This window comes from Pituophis catenifer, unplaced genomic scaffold, assembly GCF_029215685.1.
Source record: "Pituophis catenifer annectens isolate HBS135680 unplaced genomic scaffold, rPitCat1.0.hap2 SCAF_3, whole genome shotgun sequence".
NCBI lineage: Eukaryota > Metazoa > Chordata > Lepidosauria > Squamata > Colubridae > Pituophis > Pituophis catenifer.
In genome coordinates this window covers 41,146,645-41,169,939 of record NW_027256883.1, presented here as the reverse complement: position 1 = coordinate 41,169,939, position 23,295 = coordinate 41,146,645, and the positions used below count along the sequence as shown (strand labels likewise).

Here is a 23,295-nt window from a genome sequence, read left to right as displayed (position 1 = left end):
TAGATATCATTTATCTTGGAGCTTTCTTCCAAGTACTCTTAGAGGCCTGTACTAAGATGGGATGAGGAGGATTGCCTAAACCAGCTATTCCATTAGCCACTGATAAGTAAGATTATGTTCCTCAAATTAACTCTTCGTTTTCATTTCTGTAGATTATGCACTTGTATATAGAAAAAAAATTGCTGCAAGTGGAAACAGTCTTGCTATAACAGCTAACTACCTCAAACTAGAATATCTAGTGAACCCCAATACTTTTGCAGGTGTTAAAATTATAAATTCCCTTTCCTTTCATATTATCATTACAGCAATGTTTATGAATAATTTAAATAAAATTCTTCCAAGCAATGAAACAGAGATTAAAATTACAATATTATCACATACTATATAAATTCTTAAATAATATTTATTTGAAACAATCATAGGATTTTTTGGACACCAACAATTCTTCAACTATATTGCAAATGTTTATTTTACTGTCATTCATATTAAACTTCTCATACTTGATAGTCATTTATCAGGGAAAAGGTCCAGATCCTCAGGCTGAGAATTCTTTTGGAAGTAGCATTCTCTGTGGAAGTGCTGGTTGTCCGGGACTTACAACTATTCGTTTAGTGACCATTCAAAGTTATAACAGAACTGAAAAAAATGACTCATGACTGGTTTTCACATTTACAACTGTTGCAACATTCCTATGGTCATGTGATCAAAATAAAAGTTTTTGAAAGAAATTACCAATTTATAGTTTTATAAATGATATCAGTATATATTTTCAGAAATACAATTATTCTGTTTTTCTGCATTAAAACTAATAAACACATCAGTTATAAAAGCTTTCAGGGAATGTCTGTTTCACATTTGATTTGACATTAATATTACAAAAATGCAAAACTTTAAAATGGAATTTAGATTTTAGTATAGTACTGTATTAACTTTACCTAACTCTATTTTGCCCATTCATTATTTTTGCAGTTTACCACACTATCTTCTCAGTTGTTAAAAGGCACAAAGACTGCAGAGTAAAGAAAAATGCTTTGACATTTTAAAAAAATCAAGGAAATTTGGGATTCAACTCACTGGACTCATTTCTCAATTACATTTAATTCTTTAATTAAGACACAAGATCTAAGAGCTTAACTTAAAAAACTAGAACTTTAACTTTACTTAAAAGCTAGAATGATATGAAATTGCACTTGTTTGTGCATCTCAGATCAAAGCAATATATAATGTATATGATGGTTGAAAGATTACTTTAATTTCCTGGATAGAGATGAGTTTCCTAAAACTTTAATAATTTTTTTAACTTAGCAGGTTTCAACCACTTTGGTAAATATGAAAACTAGCCATCATACATAAATAAGAAAAAGTTATAAATGAACTAAGCAAACTTTATGGTTTTGAGTATTTTTTAAACACTTATTTATCTAGAAATAAAAGAAAACTAAGTAAATCACACAGTGCAATATTTAAGTAATCTTGTGGCCCTTTAAAAACTCAAATATTTTCTGGGCATAGACTTTCATTAATTGTAACTCAAAGCTTTTTTTTTGTCCACAGCTAATGTGGACAGTTAATGTACAAGATAACATAAAATTATTTTGTTCTCAATTTATTAATTTACTGTATCACAAAATCCAAAAGTAAAGAAAACAGGTTAAAACCATGGACTGTTTTAGAACTAGTTTCATATATATAAACACATAAATTTTACTAAATGTATTTTTTATATACGCAAAATGAACAAGATGTAGATCCAGTTCGTCAGATAGTTAAGTCTCAGAATTGGTCCCCATTTTGCTGTGGTTTATGGTTTGCTTCCAATTTCAACTTCTTGTTATTAAAAACAACTTCTGGTATAATGAAATCATGGATACTGAAATATAGGCTTCTCTTCAAATGCAGTTGTAACTTTATTACAATACCAAAGAAATGTCTATCATTTTTTAAAACTAGAATTTGTATTAATATTCCCTGAAACCTTATGATAATTAAGGAACTTCCCATTTTGTACCATATTAAAACCACTGCAAACTGATTTAATCTATTACAGACTATTTTTTATGAAAGAAAATAAAAATTATTCCATTACAAATATTTCCCAGAATCTTCCTTTTAAGCATACATATAAACAGTGTTATGCACAGTATTTTAACTTTGCTCACTTTTGAGCAAATCTAAAATACTGTGTATAATACACTTTATATACCTTACACTGTAGGTTAGATTATTTCAACATGTTTTGTATAAGATTATTAAAGAAAATCATTTTATCTAAGAAACTGGAAAAACTAAAATGAGAAAATCAATCATTGAGAAACTAAATTAACTAGTAAGAAGCAGGCATCAGTAAGCAAGCAAGCATACACAACAAGGAAATATTCCTTAGTAAGAAAAAATTGCACTAGAACAGTGTTTGGAGAGACTTGTATGTAACTTCCACATTTGAAATGTCATTCATGATAAATAGTTCTACAAGTATTTCATACACTTAGGAGGATGTAAGACAGGAAGAAAATATATGTTGTATATATTTTAACTTCAGAATAAACAGTACATAAGACTAGCAATATAATTTTAACATCTATGGGAAAAATCACAGTATTCCTAATCCAATACAGAAGTATTATACATTTACAGGACCATTAATTCAATGTAATTTGAGTTGCATAATGGAACATTAGACTGAAACAGTATTTACCGATTCTATTTCTACGATTATTTTCATCTAAATATCTTTTTTCAACAAATTACAACTCATCTCTTAGTCATCAATTGTTGTGCTGATATTTTATTTTAAATTGTTTTTACAACAGCATTCTGAATTTAACAGATATAACATGTATATCCATATAATGTAACATAAAAAAGATAACTTTTTCAACTTCTCAAAAGAGATGAAAAATACAAAAAGATCTATTAAAATGGAAAGTGATCCAGTTTATCCCATCATTACATGAATCATATTAGCCTTTTAAAAATTAATTTTAGCTGACAACTGCCTAAAAAGTAATGTCTGCTAAATACTTCTAATCTGATTTCCAGGGATATTGGACACAAAACAACTGTGATTACAATAGCTTTTTGAAACATGTTTTCTTTTCGTTTTTTCATTTTCCCCCTTCAAAGTATGTTTCCATTATCTTTTTTCACGGTCCTATTTCTTTTTTTCCTTAGTCTCTTGGTTCATTTAGCTCCAATAGAACAGCATATCCCTAACCTTTCAGAGAGATATGAAATGAAGTAGATTCTCATTCATATATATCTTGCTTCCGATTTTTGTTTTGAAAAATTACAACAGATGTCACATTTTAAATTATATCTCTTAATTGTTTGGGTATTTAGTTGTCTAGGCAAAAATATACAAATACACACAATTTCATGGTAAGAAGTTCATTTGGAACAGATTAAGAAAGCTTTTTAATTTTAATAAAACCTTTTTCCACTTATAGTACTCAGTTTTATAATTTCTACAAAGTATGAAAAAGCTGCCCAAATTCTACACATTCACATTCACATTTACATTCTGATAAAGTATTTTTGCAGTAAAATACAGGATTAAGCAATTGTTAAAATAGATAAGAATTGTAATTTTTAACCTATATATTCATACTAGTTGTTTGAAGATAAAAATTTACACCATTATTTGAAAGTACTAACTTATACCATGGTTACCTTAGTACTGTGGTTTTAGTAATCTAATTGTTGTGCAGTTATAGGACAGACACATGTTCAGATTACATGAGTTCATTATACATATAATTGGGCTATTCATTAGCAACTAAATATGCATAAAACTAAGACAAATCAGTTTTACTGTTTTTCGGAAAAACACTCTTCTGTTTATCTGAAAAAATCTGCATTATTGCAAAGAAAGAAAAACTATTTTATAACAGCTTTTTGCTTTCTTTAAATGTAGACTTTTTTTGTTTCTTGAATCTTACATAAAGCAGTAGCTGTCTGTCATGTAAATCTTTAAACAAATTCTATGTCAGACAAGTACGAAATATATTTGCAAATTTCATTTATTCTCATAGTTCTAACACTTTTTAAACAGTAATTGGTTAAAGGTGATCAGCATGTCATTCAGATATTTACTAAATCCTTCGCTGAAATCTACTGGAATTATTAATCCTATCTACTTTCAGAAGGATATTGTCATCACTTAAGACATTTTGCCATTTTAGTGTAACTCACTGAAGATTTGGATATAAACCTTAACACATAATTAATTATTCAGTATCCCTTTAAAGTTTAACGTGTGAAAACCATTACAATTAAACTTATCAGATACAAATGATAATCTCTAAGTGTAAAGTACATAATTTAAAGCCGCTTTCAAAAACTTTTCTAAGTGTAAAACAAATTTACATAAATGACTGAGATAATGCATTAAACTGAGCAACTTAAACCTCTATATTAAAAGAGTAAAATTACTGTGGAAAGAAACCATTTGATAAAATATTAGTAAGAGGTTGAATATCATAATTGAATTTAAACTAAAATTTAAAAGATTTTATGAAACAAGGTTGAATTATAAAGTAGCATGCAGAATAAAATACACTGAAGAACTATGAAATTTCTAACATTATAGCATAATAGGTGGGATTTTATATTAATTCAAGAATTTTATAATCAATGTAACTTCTTAAAACATTGTTTTAACTTTTTAAAAAGAATTGTATGTTCTCAGTAATAAAAGATCTATATTCTTGGAGGTCTATCCAATTTTTAAAAGATTAAAGATTTTGAATAATTAAAAGAATCTAGAAATTAATCTGTTGTTAAAAAAAAAAAAAGCCAGGAAATAAAATATATTCTAGAAACAAATACTTTTCTCAATCTTTTAGCTTTAAATATATTTAGGGCTAAACAACACAGTCTAATTTAACTTCATTAAACTTTTCCATAAATGGAGAACATTCATAAAAAGCAAGAAAATAAAATTCAGATTGTATTTTTCAGAACAATTCATTTTTAACAATGAATTTATCATTTCAGTATATCACATAAAACTATACTCAAATACTAGTTCTGTAAATCTATTTTAGATAATTTATATTATGAAAGGTAGATAAATTTTATTTGTTCTTCTGGGAAATACAATTTAATGTGAATTGTAGAAAAATCAAGATTCATGCTCAAAACTCAGCATTAAGGTTAATGCCAATGTTGAAAATGTCTATTCATGGTCCACAAATGTCATAGTGTTTCATGTATTTAGGGTAAGAGTGGAAGACTACATGTCTATTTCCTATTTATTTTCCTACATATATTTATGAACGTAGTGACTTTACTTGGTAATTCAAAATTGCTTATGTACTACAAACCCCAGTCACTCAAGTGACATTCTTAAACCCGTGGTGTGCATCAGTTATTTGAAAGTTTGTTTTTCTTAAAGTTCTTTTTATTGTATTAGAAATATTAGATCATATAGCAAAAATAGGTAAATCTTCAGCAAAAGAGTTTATACAGCATCTTCATAAAAATAAATTAATCCCTTCCCAAATGAATTAATATATTCTTTAAAAATAATTGCAATTATTTTTTTTAAAAGAGATAACTGGAAAATTTGGTGTGCAAAGGTATTAAGCCACAGGATTGTTCACAGTCAATACATTTATTGGATACACCCAAGGAAGTGACAAGACATGTATGATCACAAGGTTATAATCTTTCAGTTGCTCACATAAAAGACACACTAAAACAGATGTTCAGGTACACAAAATAAACACTGATTACTTTAATCTCAACATTCAGTTCACCCTTTTGGGTAGAATACTTATCTGAATTCACTTTATAATCTATACCGTGTAAAAGCAAGTATTTTAGATATGTGTTCATGACAAAGCTGAGAGCTGTTACAATATTTTTCAGGTATATTGCTATAAGCTTTTAAAACAAGTATGGTGAATTCTATATCACAAAGATTACCATTATTCACTTAAAAGACAGGCACTGGTACTTCAAATTATTAGGTGAGTATTAACCACAGATTCTAAAAATGTGACCTGCTTTCACTTTATACTGTATTTCAATGAAAACAAGAGAGATATCATAAGCATATGTAAAAATTTCACACAGATTGGGTCCCCTATTTGCTCTAGCCATATATTTTGACCAGGTTTGAATATCATAAAAAGACATACTTTTACTTCATTTCAACTGATATCCTCCCAATATTGTCTAATTATCAGCTCCCTCATGCCTTTGATTGAATGTATGTTAATTCAAAGGAAACTTTGTTATTCTAAGAAATTATAATGCTATAACTTGCAGAAACTATTTCAGTTTCTACACGTAACTTTACAAAATCAATTTCCAAAGCACAATTTAATTTAAATTCAGCCACTGTACAATACAGCTTATGGCATCACAGCATGTAAATACTTACATCCAATCAACAGCTATAGAAATAACACTGGAAGTAGTGCAATTCTGTCACCTTAATGGGTCATAGTCTCCATTCTGAGTTTGATTTATGGCTTTACATTTTAGCAAATACAGGACAACTGCTTTGCTTTAGCTAGAGCTCTGACATAGGTGAGGATAGCTAAAAGAGGAGCTGTCTCTTTAAGATACCCTGCTGTCTCTGATCCCACGTGGAAACCAACATCAGCAGCACTTTCACATCAACTTTAATATGATGCAAAGAATACATCGTTCTTATCTGGAGAAAATTATAGATTGCATGCTTTGTAAAATACAAACCAAGTGAATTAAGTATGCTAGACTTAAGTCACTGATTCTTTCCCAGAACCTCATTGCATGTATTTTCTGCCAGTTCACTCTAAGGCACGCTGCTGTAACTCTGTATTGTACAAACAGAATGCACTTTACAAAGAGGAACCCCAAACACTTGAGATCCATAATCAGCCTAAAGATATTCCATAGACAGGCCAGGTTTACTTTTTTACACTGCATTACATCTTAACTGGGGAAGGCAATCTCGAGGTAATTCATTTCGCGCCACCTCCCCTTTCTTCCATCTGTGCTTCTACCACCACCACCCAGACAAAGAAAAGGAAGGTACAAAGTTTGGCAAATGTAGCAGTTACCTTCTTCACAATCAGCTCCACATTGCCCCAAAGCTGTGCAGCTCGTGCATTCCCACCTCCCGCCACCATTCAAGGAAGAAAGGGGTTTTTCACGTTCTCGCAGTGTCGGGAATGAGCTGTAAAAGGGCTTTTGCCTTTCTAAAGCGCTCATCAACAACAAAAATAGGCATCAATTTTAACTCCTTGCTCTCCGAGAGTATTAAAAACTCAACACGAAGGTGTGCGGGTTCAGAGTGATCTTTTAGGGGCCAATTCGGAAGCTCGGGCGCCTTGGGGATTTTTTTTAGGAATTTTCGAGCTATTTTTAATTTTGTTATATGCCTCAATTCTCCCTCCATTTTGGTTGTTTATGATACTGACAACAAGCTGTCCCTGCTCTCTCTCCGGATCTCTCCTGCTTTCAGTTAACGAACCCCGCTCCCCAATGCTGCCCACCCTCAACCTTGCTCGCCTTCCTAAGCTTCTCTTCCAAACCCACACGAGAAAGGAAAAGAAAGCCTCCGCATCTGCCGAAGTCAAAAAGGAGGCAAATTCGTTTCTTTATGCTGCGGGGGGGGGGGGGAGCCAAAAAAAAAAAACTTTTGTCCAATGAAAAGAGGGAGAAGGGCGCTGGATGTCCCAAAGTGACTCCAGATCCCCCTAAAGCTTCATCAGCGGGCACCCCGGGACTCCGTCCGGGAAGAGCAATCCCCTAGCAACGTTTCTGCGCAAAATGTGTCCGATTCGGCGACACCGCTGAATTTTCATTAATTTTCTCTCATTTTGGGGCACCGCGGACTCTAATGTCTTCCGCTCCTTCCTCGCTGCTGCTGCTGCTGCTGCTGCTACCGCTGCTGTCACTATATTCACAGCACAGACGCTGGAGCTCAGGGGAGGGAGGGGGGTGGAGAAGACACACATACAGAGAAACGAAGTGTGTGTGTATGGGGGGGGGACTTTTCTCCCAAGTTTCTGCAAAACTCCCCCACTTAACTAAAACAAGCGCGCGCGGGGTGGGCACTTCTTCACCGTTCCAAGAAACCCGGACCGAGGCAAAGGGGAAGGGAGGGGGGGGGGGAGAGAGAACGGGGAAGAAGTCCCAGCCAAGTCTGGAGAAAGCGAGGCTTACTTTTAGGGTGCCTTCCCGGGCTGGACTCAGGGACCCCCCAAGAAGCCCAGAAGGGCTAAAAAGAGAGATGGAGCCACGCAAACCTTCCCCATCTCTGCTCCGGCTGCTGTTGCTTCGCTCTTCGCGTCCCTCCTCCTCCTCCTCCTCCTCCTCCCCCTTCAGAATTTAAATAACCCTAATATTTCCCTGCTGAACCCCGGCTGCAGAACCCCCAACCCACAGCAGACTCACCCCGGGAGCCTCAGCATCCCCACAGCGCCCGCTTCCCGCCTTTTACAGGGTTCTCCGATTTTTCTGTAATTTTTTCCCCATATTTCGGGCTGGACGCGGCGGGCCTGGAAATTGTTTGCTTTCCCCTCTTTCCAGCAGCCATTGTAGTGTATGCGCTGCGGTGCAGCTCAGCCTGCCGCACACGCCGCGCCCACACCGCCAGCCGCCCACACGCGCCGCGGGTTGGACACCTCCCCCTGTCACTCAGCCGCCTAGCCTCGCCCAGTCGGTGGCGCCTTTCGCGCTCACAGCTTGCCCCGTTGGTGGGAGGAAACGCCGCTCGGGATAGGCCGGGGAGGAACCGAGCAAAGATTGGCCAGTCTGCGGCGGCTTGGCGCTGTCTTTCAAAGAGCTTCGGCCGCATCCATTGGGTCAAGGAGCTGTCATTTTCCGCCGGGCTGCGGGGCCAGAAATGGGGTAGGCTGCGCCAGTTATAAGGTCGTTGCCCAAGCCGCTGACGTCTTTCGAATCCGAGACGAGCCGTCGGGTTGAGTTCCCTCGTGGTGACTGAGGTGAGTTATCCGCTGTGGAGCGGCGTCGTGAGAACGCAATATCTCACCTGTGCTGCGTGGGGCGCCTTCGCCCGCTTAGATATTCCTCGCTAGACCTGCCTTCCTCTCGGAGTGTCGCGCTTCCGAGACAGACGCTGCCCCCGGCTCTGAAGAGACTGAAGAATGCGGGGAAAAGAGCTTTGAGGGAAAGGTGACCGAAGCGGGCCTCGCCCTTCCCCCCCCTCCCCCGGTCCGTTTCAGGTGCTGAAGGCTTTTTCTCTTGTCGCGGTGATCCCGACTCTCTCAGATTCGCTTTTCTTTCGTGGGTAGTCCACAAACGGGCCGGAGTGACTTTACGGGGTCATAATCGCCATTCACCATGATGCTCCAGGTTCCTGTCGGCTAAATTACACGGGAAGGCCCTGGGAGCAGTTCAGTCGACCGAGGCTCAATCTTCCTTCTAAATTTGTTCCCTGATTTGGGGTTAGGAATTAGCCATTCTGCACCCACCCCTTTTCCTTCCTCGGTTTCTGTGGAGAATGGCGGTGTGCTCCATTGAATTGTAGGAAAAGTTGGATTCGAAGCTCAGAGACAGCTGTTTCCTTTGTGTTTATAGACTTCCCGAAAGCTTTTCATTGGAAAATATACTACGTATTCATTTACTACATTTATGTTCCGCCCATTTCACTATCCAAGCAACTCCGGGAGGCTGACAATATAATAAAAGCAAAGATGTAAAAGATATTAGAAACTATTAATAATTAACAGGGGTGAATAAAACTAGGAACCAGTTTCTTCCATAAACTGCTATCATAGAAGAATGCATAGGAATGTATACAACGATGGGAAGGTTTTTTATACATATTTGCTAGACAGTTTGAGCTTGTCAGGTAGAGATGGGTACCATTGATTTGTACTTCAACTAATCTTGAAAACATTAAACAAGTTTGAATCTATAAGTATATATCTAGATGAGTGACTAATAGAAAATCCCAGGGCTGTAAATCTTAGAATAAGATCACTTCCATATACTGTTGCCTAGAAAATAACAAGGAAGTGTCTTCAAGGTTGAAGTAGACTCAAGGAATCTTTATTGTATTCTTAAGAGTATTGGCCTTTGTCAAGTCTAACCAGAAAGGTTAGTGCAGAAACATATATAGACATGGGAAAAAAGCATTTTTGGAAATTTATTTTCAGTGTTGGGGCCACTTTGTTAATTTGCCAAACTCTTCATTTTTGCAACAGTTTTTGTTGCAGGAGGAAAATGTTATTTGCTCTTACCATTTTTAAATCATTGGAAATAAAAGCATTTCTCCTATCTGCACAGAGATCTAATAGAATGGCCATCAATTTCACAGAGCTCAGTCTGCATATATTTCCACCAAGGAGGAAACATTTAATAAAGGATTCATTTCCTAATATAAGATGTAGGAATAGACTGTTAGAATACAAAGTGCTTTAGCCTGTTGTTGTTAGTTGCGAAGTCGTGTCTGACCCATCGCGACCCCATGGACAACGTTCCTCCAGGCCTTCCTGTCTTCTATGCTCTGGAGTCCATTTAAGATCACGCCTACTGCTTCGGTGACTCCATCCAGCCTCCTCATTCTCTGTCGTCCTCTTCTTCTTTTGCCCTCAATCTTCCCCAGCAATAGGCTCTTCTCCAATGAGTCCTTCCTTCTCATTAGGTGGCCAAAATATTTGAGTTTCATCTTCAGGATCTGGCCTTCTAAAGAGCAGTCAAGGTTGATCTCCTCTAGAACTGACCGGTTTGATCGCCTTGCAGTCCAAGGGACTCGCAGGAGTCTTCTCCAGCACCATAGTTCAAATGCCTCAATTCTTTGGCGCTCAGCCTTTCTTATGGTCCAACTTTCACAGCCATACATTGCAACTGGGAAAACCATAGCCTTGACTATGTCACTACCTCCATTTCTTCCCCATCTATTTGCCAGGAATTGATAGGGCTGGATGCCATGATCTTAGTTTTCTTAATGTTGAGTTTCAAGCCAACTTTTGCACTCTCCTTCTTCATGCGCATCAAGAGGCTCTTTAGTTCCTCTTTGCTTTCTGCCATTAGAGTGGTATCATCTGCATATCTGAAGTTGTTGATATTTCTCCCGGCAATCTTAATTCCAACTTTTGATTTATCTAGCCCCGCCTTTCTCATGATGTGCTATGCATATAAGTTAAATAGGCAGGGCGATAGTATACAGCCTTGCCGGACTCCTTTCCCAATTTTTAACTAATCAGTGGTTCCGTGTCCAGTTCTCACTGTTGCTTCTTGACCAGCATATATGTTTCTCAAGAGACAAATAAGATGGTCTGGTACTCCAATCTCTTTAAGAACTTGCCACAATTGGTTGTGATCCACAAAATCAAAGGCTTTAGCATAGTCAATGAAGCAGAAGTAGATGTTATTCTGGAACTCCCTAACTTTCTCCATGATCCAGCGTATGTTGGCAATTTGATTTCTAGTTCCTCTGCCTCTTTGAAATCCTGCCTGTACTTCTGGTAGTTATCTATCCACATACTGCTGGAGCCTAGCTTGTAGGATTTTAAGCATAACCTTACTAGCATGTGAAATGAGTACAATAGTGCGATAGTTTAAATATTCTTTGGCATTGCCTTTCTTTGGAATTGGAATGTAAACTGACCTTTTCCAATCCTGTGGCCAGTGTTGAGTTTTCCAAATTTGCTGGCAAATTGAGTGTAGCACTTTTACTGCATCGTCTTTTAAGATTTTGAATAGCTCAGCTGGAATTCTGTCTTCTCCACTAGCTTTGTTGTTGCTGAGACTTCCTAAGGCCAATTTGACTTCACATTCTAGGATGTCTGACTCAAGGTCACTGACCACTCCATCGTGGTTATCAGGGATGTTCTCGTTCTTGTATAGTTCTTCTGTGTAATTTTGCCACCTCTTCTTAATCTCTTCTGCCTCTGTTAGGTCCCTGCCATTTTAGTCCTTTGTCATGCCCATCTTTGTATGAAACGTTCCCTTCATATCTCCAATTTTCTTGAAGAGATCTCTGGTCCTCCCTATTCTATTGTTTTCTTTTATTTCTTAGCACTGTTCATTTAGGAATGCATTCTTATCTCTTCTAGCTATACTCTGGAATTCTGCATTCAACTGGTGTATCTTTCTCTTTCTCCCTTGCCTTTCAGTTTCCTTCTTTCCTCAGCTATTTGCAAAACTTCCTCAAACAACCATTTTGCTTTCTTGCCTTTCTATTTCTTTGGAATAGTTTTAGTTGCTACCTCTTGTACAATGTTGCGAACTTCCATCCATAGTTCTTCAGTCACTCTGTCTATCAGATCTAATTCCTTAAATCTATTTGTCACCTCTACTGTATATTCATCAGGGATATGATTTAGTTCATACCTGAGTGGCCTAGTGCTTCCCCTATTCCCTTCAATTTAAGTCTAAATTTTGCAACAAGAAGCTCATGATCTGAGCCACAGTCAGCTCCTGGCCTTGTTTTTACTGACTGTATAGAGCTTCTCCATTTTTGGCTGCAGACCACATAGTCAATCTGATTTCTGTGTTGACCGTCTGGTGATGTCCATGTGTAGAGTTATCTCTTGGATTGTTGGAAAAGAGTGTTTGCTATTGACAGAATTCTATCAGCCTGTGCCCTGCTTCATTTTGAACTCCAAGGCCAAATTTGCCTGCTATTCTGGTTATCTTTTGGCTTTCTACTTTAGCATTCCAATCCCCATGATGATAAGGATATCATTTTTTGGTGTTAATTCTACAAGGTGCTGTAGGGCTTCATAGAACTGGTCAATTTCATCCTCTTCAGCACCAGTGATTGGGGCATAGACTTGGATTACTGTGATATTGAATGGTTTGCCTTGGATTCGAACTGAGATCATTCTGTCATTTTGGGGATTGTATCCCAGTATTGCTTTTCCTACTCTTTTATTGATTATGAAGGCCACTCCATTTCTTCTGAGGGATTCTTGCCCACAGTAGTATACCTGATGGCTATTTGAATTAAATTCACCCATTCCTGTCCATTTTAGTTCGCTGATTCCTAAAATGTCGATGTTCAGTCTTGTCATCTCTTGTTTGACCACATCCAGCTTGCCTTGATTCATGAATCTTATATTCCAGGTTCCTATGGACAAAAAATCTTTACAGCATCTGACTTTCACCACCAGATTCATCCACAGCTGTGTGACGGCTTTGGCCCAGTCGCTTCACTCTTTCTGGCACTACTAGTACTAGCCCACTGCTCTTCCCCAGTAGCATATTGGACACCTTCCGACCTGAGGGGCTCATCTTCTGGCATCATATCTTTTTTTCTTTTGGTACTGTCCATGGGGTTTTCATGGCGAAGATACTGGAGTGGGTTGCTATTTCCTTCCGCAGTGGATCACGTTTTGTCAGAACTCTCTGCTATGACCTGTCTGTCTTGGGTGTCCCTGCACGGCATAGCTCATAGCTTCATTGAGCTACGCAAGCCCCTTCGCCACAACAAGACAGTAATCCATCAAGGGGGCTTTAGTCTGAGTCTGACACAAAAAGAAAAACTATTTTGTAGTGGTAGTAAGTCTGTAAACTTAATATATCTTATATTTCAGAAAAAGTTACAGATATTTTAGTGTTCACACAAGCTATGGTTTAGTTGTTACTATATTTAGTAGTTATATTTTGTAACATTTAAAGAAAATACAGAACTTTAAATGACAGTAAGCCATGTTGAACTTAATGTAACCTACATAGGATTAGACTGCAAATTTTACATAAATTGTTTACTGCATAGATAAAAGTCTAGACTGTATAGCTATACTGTAGACTGCTTTATCATAGAAAAATTCTTTAAAAGCACAATTTGCCCCCCCCCTTTTTTTTTCCAAAACCAGTGTCCAAAATACATGAATGTCTTTCCTTATTTTGAAATGAAGAAATGACCAATGTCAGCAGATAAATGATGTAAGAATCATAAGGATTGAAGTAGTATACAATCACACAAATATTAGGCTGTAAATCCACATCTATAAGTTTGTTTTCAAATCAGTATATGTATGTGTGATCCCTAAAGTCAACCTTGACTTTGATGACTACACAGACAGTTCCAGGTGGTTTTTTTGGAGAGCGGGCAATATTTCTTAAGTAGTTATTATGTTATATGAATTATCGAAGTTAAGTTATATATGTTGACCCGTTTCAAGAGTGCTGTACTGTTAGGCTCAAGCAAGCAGGTCCACATGTGAAAGTTCAAAACTACTGATTTATTTCTCAAGCCTATGCACTCTCAAACAAAGGATTTGCACCTGGATAAAATTAGATAAGAGTCAACTGCATTCAAGGGAGTGGGGCTTTGTCCTCTTATGCCTATGTAGAAACTCAATAAACTGATTCCCTGTGTAATTCCTCCCTTGACACTGCTAGTTTCCTGCATTACCATGTTGTATAGGAATCTGGTAATAGATTTTCAGATTAACAAATTTTATTGAAAATTATTATATTTTATATATTTCTGAATTTTGGCTATGGTAATATGGCTTTCCTGCAACATGAATGTAACAAACTTTTGTAAAAATATTTTTTACAAGTAAAAGTATTATTAATTTAGATACTAAAGCTTGGAAAATTTCTTACTGCTTTGAATTTCAAAGATCAAATTATAACTTGCTGCATTTTAAATTAAGCCAGTAATTATATGCAGCAGAAGAAAAGCCAGCCACAATTGATTTGGTTTGGAAATCATCCTCATTGTGCTTTGTCTTTCCCTTAATTGTCACTGAAAAGCCATTCTGTAAGAGATAGTAGATAGAGTAACAGGAAGCATCAGCTAAGAAAGTTTGCTCTTTTAAAAATTTATTCTTAGGGATTATAATAAAAAATCCAGAATTTTTTTCTATAATATCTATTGCAATTTATATTTTTAATTCATAGCTTTTAAGACTGTTAGCTCAAGGCCTCAGTTAATGCTGTGTAAAAGAAATAGGCCTTGTATTGCCCGGCCCACGCCATGATTATACAAATATATTCAAATGACTTATCTGAACCACCTATAGATATGTTTGACCTAGCTCCGACCTCTTGCCTTTAAATTCATATGTAATAGCCATACTCTGTGGAAAACTGTAAATTCCTAACTTTGGGATGGGCAAAAATGTATTTCTTCTTTATATTTCTTTCAGAAATATGCCAGTGCAGATTTTCTGGAATCAGATTTGTCTCTGAAATATAGTTCACTTCAGCCAACTCTGACAGCTTCAAAGTTATATCATATTTGCTTTACAGATTATTTGTTTTTTAAAAAATTGTCATCTATTGCCACATTCTTTTCCAATTTTTAAGTAAAAATTATTTTTCAGAACTTTGTGCTTTTTTCAAAGTAATGTTAAACCTCATAAAACCAGATTTTAAAAAAAATAATACTGAACATACTAATACATAATATGCTTAATGAACGTGAAGCTGATGCTGATTTTCATTATACTAATTTGCAAACAAAAATTTTTCTTATTCAAAATTTTCTACAAAACATGTACCTTTTCTTAAAATATTATTTACAAATCCCTAGGAAAAAGTATAAAATTTTTGTGAAGACAAAAGCTATCCTGATATGTTGTAATTGTCTTTTTTTAGCTGCTGTCCTTAAGAGAAAAAAACCACAGAGAAAAGCAGTACAATACTGACTTTATGTCCCAAAAACGCCGATTGCAGGATCATGACATTAATCCATGTTTAGAGGTAAATTGAATACTTATAAATCGACATTATGAGTTTTTAATTTATTTTTCTGAAGTGTAGCTTTACATAAGAATGTGCAAAACACGGCAAACATAGCAGTTGACTGTGGATAGTTTGTGTCCAAACAGAGACATGTATTCTAGGTATCTTAGTTCATATGTAGAATGAAATGGGGCTGTGTTCTTTTAGAAAGATTGGTCCAGGTAAGCGTGATTCAGAAAAGGGTTGAGAGGTTGTTTTTTGTTTAAGTCTGAAGGGATCTTCTTGGCAACAGCTTGTGAAGACCTAACCAGCGGCAGTTGAGGAGATGCCGGAATGAAAAGTATATGCTGTGCTGGGACATCAAGGGTGGCAGGAGAAGGAAGGTAAAAAGTTGGGAAGATTGGGATGGTAGGCAGGTGGGATATAAATCACAATAGATTATCATATGTTGGGATAGCAGACAGACCAGAAAATTGATGGCTGATATTGAAGGGCTCCTGTAACTACTAATATGTTCTGGGTATATTTCTGTTGAATGCAAAGTCATAATGCTTATGAACTTCAGTAGTTTGAAACAAAACATTTCTTATTGACCTTGCTTTCCGGAACAGCATTTTTCCAGATATACTTACAGTGTATATACTCTTCATGTTCCAGATTTGGCTCTGTTGTGATGCCTACAGTTAAGAGTGCAAATACCTTTGTACCTACCTAATATCTTAATTATATAATGTATTTGCATCTTGTAATACAATAAAACAACTATAAAAGGAATGGACAGCAATAATAAATTTAATTTATTTATTTTTTAATTTATTTTAAATTTATATACCGCCCTTCTCCCTGAGGACTCCAGAATTAAAAAACATAAAATACAAATATTAAAAAACAATTAATATATATATAAATTTGGCCCAAAATTAAAAATACAAACCAATTAAAACATTTAAAATTTCTTCTTAAGCCAGCCCGGCTTGCTGGAAAAAGTGGGTTTTAAGGGCACGGCGGAAGGCACTAAGGTCTTGGATTCTCCTTATCTCTGGGGGCAACTGATTCCAAAGGGTAGGTGCCCCCACAGAGAAGGCCCTTCCCCTGGGGATCACCAGCCTACATTGATTGGCTGATGGCACCCTGAGGAGGCCCTCTCTGTCGGAGCGCACGGGACGATGGGAGGTCGTCGGTAGCAGCAGGCGGTCTCGAAGATAGCTAGGCCCGATGCCATGGAGTGCTTTAAAGGTGATAACCAGCACCTTGAAGCGCACCCGGAAGACCACTGGAAGGCAGTGCAGCTCGCGCAGGAGCGGTGCTATATGGGAGCGCCATGCTGCTCCCGTCACTACCCGCGCTGCTGCATTCTGGACCAGTTGGAGCCTCCGGGTGCTCTTCAAGGGGAGCCCCATGTAGAGAGCGTTGCAGTAGTCAAGGCGAGAGGTGACGAGGGCATGAGTGACTGTGCACAGGGAATCCTGATCAAGAAAGGGCCGCAACTGGCGGATCAGGCGAACCTGACAAAAGGTCCCCCTGGTTACAGCTGTCAGATGTTCCTCCAAGGACAGCTGCATATCCAGGAGGACTCCCAGATTGCGAGCCCTTTCTGTGGGGGCCAAAGACTCGCCCCCAATAGTCAGTGATGGAGTTAACTGACTATATCGGGATGCCGGGAACCACAGCCACTCAGTCTTGGAAGGGTTGAGCTTGAGCCTGTTCCTCCCCATCCAGATCCGCACAGCCTCCAGGCACTGGGACATCACTTCAAGGGCATCATTGGGGTGGCCTGGGGTGGAGATGTACAGCTGGGTGTCATCAGCGTACTGGTGGTATCTCACCCCGAAGCCACGGATGATCTTGCCCAGCGGCTTTACATAAATGTTGAACAGAAGGGGCGAGAGGACCGATCCCTGCGGCACTCCACAGATGAGAGGCCTCGAGGTTGACCTCTGCCCCCCTGTCAACACAAACTGCGACCGGTCGGAGAGAAAGGAGGAGAACCACCGCAACACGGTGCCTCCCACCCCCAACTCTTCCAGCCGGTGCAGCATGATACCATGGTCGATGGTATCAAAAGCCGCTGAGAGATCTAACAGGACCAGAACAGAGGAGCAACCCCTGTCCCGAGCCCTCCAGAGATCATCAACCAACGCGACCAATGCCGTTTCCGTGCTGTGCCCAGACCTGAAACCTGACTGGAACGGATCTAGATAAGAAATAATATTTTCTAGATATTATCTAGATAAAATAATGTTTTCTTTCTTGAAATATGTGCTGAAGTAAGGCTTTTTTGAAGTTTCCATTTGCTACTAAACTAGTTTTGAAGTCTAAGGACTTGTTTTGAAGTGTTTAAGAAATATTTATGAATTCAAAAATTTCTACCTTTTGAAAAAAAATAGACATTTAATATAAGAACATCCTGTTGAATACAGATACAATTCCTTTGGTTTAAGTCTTATATTCATTGTTTTTTCTGTCACATGTGTAATATAGCAGTTCTACTATTGGATATTTTATTGGATTTATGACTAATAAACTGATTTGATATAATATAATTCAAGATCCATTATTTTTCTTTTATTTAGTTTTTCAAGCACAAAGATTAACCCTTTGCAGAACAAGTAAAATATAACTATAAACAACTTATTTCTTAATAGAAATCAATAGAATATTGATTACATCTAACAACTTTAAATACTAATAATCATACTAATTATCATGCTATATTTTTTTAAAGAATAGTTTTATTAAAACTTTTGAAGTTATCATAAACCAAATGTTTTTATTGGCTATTGTAATCTCTATTTTAACAACTTAAAATCTTTTAAAAATATTTATACAAAACTTGACCTAAGTCTGGTATATATACAAATAAAACATGGGCTGTTCAGTGCTATTATGGTACTGTTCTTCAGCAACAAGAATTCCGTGTTTCTTTCCTTTTTTTTCTATAAGCTCTATGAAGGAAGTTCTGCTGATGCATTTGCTTTGGCTCTGCAAAGAAGTACCACTTCCCGAGTTCAGCTTGCCTTATTTTTTTATCTCCCAGTTCCTTTCTATGAATTGAGAAGTAATTCAGTTGAAGATGTAGGTTTTTTCTAAATTATAATTGTGATTTGTTATAGGTGATATCGTATGATGTTATAAAACCTTTGAGCAAGCTGTTGAAACTATCAGTCAGATAAGGAAATTATCTTATTTCTTGCATATTTCTTGGGATTCTAGTATATCTTTTAGATTATCAATTCTATTTTAGTTTTAAAAAAACCAAAAAGTTTGCATCCTTATCAAATTTGGTTGCATTTCTTGGTAACAATATTTTTTTGTTGGGAGAATTTTAAGATATCTATTATCTTAATATTTACAAAACTATAGTTTTAACTTTTAGCCTAAACTTAGTTTTAATGTCTTAGATTAATACTTTTAATAAACAGATATAACACTACTTTTAAGTAGGATTTAATTCTAACATAATTATTTGTAAGATCACAGCCTTATTGTTTAGTTGCCTTTCAACAAATGAAGATGGCACTCTTCCAAACTGTGGAAATCAACTATTTTATATTTTATTTTCTTTCATATTCAAGGAAAGCGATGCTTCTAGAAAGTGTTTGGAAGTGAATCAATCCGATAAGGATATGTGTGCAATCTTTTTTCTAAAGTATAAAAGTTGCCGAAAATTTTGGGTAAGTAGATTTGAAAGGCTTTTAAATAAACGTTTTCAGGTAAGCAAAGACCTGACCCGGTCAGGTCTTCCGGAGGCACTTAATATTATGGGTGAAGGCATTCATTTATTCCCACCTATTTTTTGTGAAAAAACTAGTTGAGCATACTCTGATGTTATACCACACTGTCAGGGATGAAATGTAAAAATATTTGCTACTGGTTCTGTGGGCATGGCTTGATGGGTGTGGCTTGGTGGTCATGTGACTGGGTGGGCATGGCCAACTTGACATCACTCACTTTTAGAACCAGGAGCTGTACATTTGGAAGCACATTCTGCCCCTTCTGAAGCCCCAAACACTTTGAGTTTCCCTCCACTACCTAAGTGAACATCGGAGCCTTCTCTTGCCACCCTTTCCATCCCGGAGGGTCATGCATTCTCCCCCCCCCATCCTCCGTACAAACCAGTGGTGAAATCCAAACATTTCTTCTCTTTCTTTCTCTCTTCCTCCCTCTCCCCCACTCCCCACCCTCACTTCCCACCCCCCACACCCAGGGAATAACTGTAAGGAAAGTTGGCCACGTTCTTTCTGTCTCTGGAAAGATACCAAAATAAACCTTGCGTTGGAAAAGGAGTGACAGTCAGGCTGTCACAGCAGAGCACCACGAGGTTGCCTCGAGGGGAGCAGATGGAGCTGAATCTCTCTCTCTCTCTCCCCCCCCCCTCTCTCTCATACACACACACACACACACACACACACATACATACACTCTGCCCGACTGCAGCAGGAAATGGCAGGCAGCCCTCTCTGTCTCTCATCTCTCTCTTTCTCTCATATTTCTTTCTCTCTCTCTCTCTCTCTCTCTCTCTCCTTCTCCCTCTCTCGTTTGTGTGTGTGTGTGTGTCTTCCCTCTTGAACCATTTCCAAAAACAGGTGAGGGTTGGTTTCTTTTGCTGATGTTGTTTCTTCTTTGGGTTCTTTTTACCGTATGATTTAAATCAAGAGTCATTTCAGGTTCCCAGATAAATGAAGCTCTTTCATCCCCCTGCTCTGGTTCCCTGTCGGCTGGCTGCCCCTCCTCGCGCTTCCCTCCCCCTTACTCGTCGCCTATCCTGAGAAGAGAAGGGCGACGGTGGCAGATGGAGACTCACTCCGTATTCCAGAGTGGAAGCGAAGCACCCCTCTATTTGCGTCTTTTTACAGCCCTTGTTGGGAAATGCGTGACTTTTCTCCGCGCCTAGACATTGGCTGGGCTGCCTGGCTGCAGACAATGCTCCGCGTCGTAATGGGCTCCAGGAGGAGGAGAAGGGGACGCCGTCTCCCCCATTGTGCAGCGCGCCAAGTTTAAGTGTAAAAGCAACAAGCAGCCATGGAGGCGGCAAGAGGAATATGGGGAGACATGTCTCGGGGCAGAGAAAGTCCCCAAGAAAATTTTTTTAAAAGATAAAAAAAAAAGGCTCTGACCCCTGACCATCTGATAATAAACAAGATTCTTCGATGTGCTGAGATGGACAGGCTAACGTATATCTTAAAAGACAAGAAAGATTCAGTATATAATAGAAGTTGGGACAGATGTTTTGTTTGGCTCAAAAGAAGGTTAAACTTAGGAAAAGGATGATAAGATCGTCTAATTAGATTAACTAGATATTTACTAGGCTTTATAACTCTTTATAATTTTGATAAAAACAGATCAATTGTTTTGTAGTTAGTAAAAAGAACTTGATTGCATTGAAATGTTTGGCTAGGATGATATTAGTTAATATTAATTGGAGAGTGAGTTTAACTCTCGGTTAGTCTTGTTTGTTGTTTGGTTTTAATCCTGTGTTTAAGTGTTTCTATGTTTCGCTTCCTATATTGCTTCCTATATTGTGTGTTAATTTTATTGTAAATATTTAATAAAGATTATTTTAATAAAAAAGGCTCTAACGATCACAGCTTTGGTGCATGATCGTCAGTCTTTTTTTACTTTTTAAAAGCAGGAAGTAACAACACCTGGGTGGGTGGGGGAAGGCTCACGCTGCCATCGCTACCGGTTCTCTGAACCACCTGCCATAATAGCTACCAGATCGCTTGATCCAGTCCGAACCAGGAGCATTTCACCTCTGCAGTCTGTTCAGCTAAGATCTACCAAACTATTTCCCTTTTTATTTTAAAAAAGTGACTCTTCTGGTAGATTATTGACATTGAGCCTCTAGGCCTAACCACATTGTGGCTTCATTCTAGTAGTGTCCATGTATATAAATCAGTGTCTATGTATATAAAGAGAAAGTCAAAGCATGATGTTCTCTGTATAGTTCTGTCATGTGCAAACTCTCCTGACTCACATTTCTATGAATGGCCAAGTTCCATCTCCAAACTATTGAGTGATGACTGTGTATCTTAAACAGTGTGATTTATCTTCTATTGATGTTGAAATAGTATTTCAAAAATAGGTACTCTAAATGACAGCATTAACATTTATTTTAATAGACCAAGTCTTATCCAACTATACAGTAAGTATTCGATTTGCTGAACTAAATATGTAAATGTATTAAATATTAATTTGCTAACAGCAAAATGGATTTAATCATAGTGTATTATTTGTTTTCATTTCTAGCATGGGATTATGATGCAGAGAAGACAAGATGGAATAAAACCATATATGCCTATAGCAGAAGAAAGAAAGAAAATTCTAGCTTCATTGGGAAGAGCACCATATTGACCATACAGTTTTATTAATATAGGATGTGTAATGATTTTACTATAACAGTGTGCTTTATTTTATTTTTAAAAGTGGTTTCTTGATAGCTGCATTGCCACTACCTTGTACTGTAATTTTTACCAAAAACAAAGAACCCTGAAACTTCAACTGTCTAAAGAATGAAATGCATTCTTATATGGGAAAAATTTGTAGAAATAAATAAGGTTTTGCAAATTCATGTGTTTTTGTATTTATTGTACCACATAATGTCATATATTATATAGATGGAGAAAATTCAAATAGATAACAGATAATGTAAAATTAATTTTCAAATGAAATAGTTGAAAATATACCATTCTCATAAATTTTATTTCCCAAGAAAAGGCAAAGCTGGCTCATTTTAGATCAGTGTATCATTAGTAAATCTTAATATCCTATTATCTTAAAATTATTATTTTAAGGAATGATATTCTTCACTATAATGCTGATGGTTATCAATCTATAGATATTTTCACCTTTAACCTCAAGTCTGTCAATTCAGTGGTATTAACTAACATTAATACATTCAGTTTGGTATACATCAGGAGTTTCCTAGAAAAGGTGGTATGTAGTATTTTCAAAAAGTTTAGGAAAAACTGAACATTTCCGCATGTCCAGCAGACATCAACTTGTAATTTATATATAAATTTCAGTATAGATGGAATCAAGAATCACTGAATTCATATGAAGCATATTATGTTTAGTGTCAGGATATCACAGCATTCATATTAGTTTTGTATCTATTGCATGAGACCTTTAAAAATAGGTCACTAAATGTATTAATTTTGGCAATATTTTTGTTCCTTCAAAATGTTATTTATGAACCTCTTCGGCCTTTTTTTTTAATTTTTAATGAATATTTTTAATAAATTTTTAATTTATGTTATTTATTTATTTTTAAATAATAAATGTTCAACTGAGTAGTACTTAAATGTATTTTGATATGCTGGTAAAGTTCTTGAGAAACTTTTCAACTTGCTGGTTAAATTCCGCTGTTCATCTCTTGCTTAGAGGATATAATTTGAAAATTATGAGGAAAGTCTTCTGCAAAGAACAGCCAGGTGAGCTGGGAAGTACTTGGCAGCTATTTGTTAAAGGGCATGTTGTATAGAAGAGTTAAATCAAATTACAAACACTGTCAGAGTTACACAAATAATTAAAATGAATAGATTTATATATATCCTTCTGTATGAAACCTTTGTATCTGAACCATATTTAATTATTTTAGAGGAAGGGGTGTTACAGCAGATTTGATCTTGTGAATTATTTCAGCTGATGTTTTCATTCCTACTTTTACTCAGTACTGCCATAGTGTTG

At 36.9% G+C, this 23,295-nt stretch overlaps 1 protein-coding gene across 1 annotated transcript; it reads left to right on the top strand.

The window, feature by feature from the left end:
- Positions 1 to 8,865: 8,865 nt before the first annotated feature.
- CHCHD7 (coiled-coil-helix-coiled-coil-helix domain containing 7) lies at positions 8,866 to 22,177 on the top strand. Its single transcript, XM_070942273.1, has 4 exons — positions 8,866 to 8,942; positions 15,520 to 15,624; positions 19,182 to 19,280; positions 21,856 to 22,177. Exons 2-4 carry the CDS (start codon positions 15,574 to 15,576, stop codon positions 21,958 to 21,960), a joined length of 255 nt encoding a protein of 84 aa, XP_070798374.1. The 5' UTR covers positions 8,866 to 8,942; positions 15,520 to 15,573; the 3' UTR covers positions 21,961 to 22,177.
- The last annotated feature ends 1,118 nt before the right edge of the window (positions 22,178 to 23,295 follow it).

Excerpts from the sequence above, each read along its gene's own strand:
- CHCHD7 (XM_070942273.1), top strand. The coding sequence starts at position 15,574 with ATGTCCCAAAAACGCCGATTGCAGGATCATGACATTAATCCATGTTTA. Across the intron at positions 15,625-19,181 it reads ACATTAATCCATGTTTAGAG|GAAAGCGATGCTTCTAGAAA; the intron begins GTAAATTGAATA and ends TTCATATTCAAG. Across the intron at positions 19,281-21,855 it reads AAAGTTGCCGAAAATTTTGG|CATGGGATTATGATGCAGAG; the intron begins GTAAGTAGATTT and ends TTTCATTTCTAG.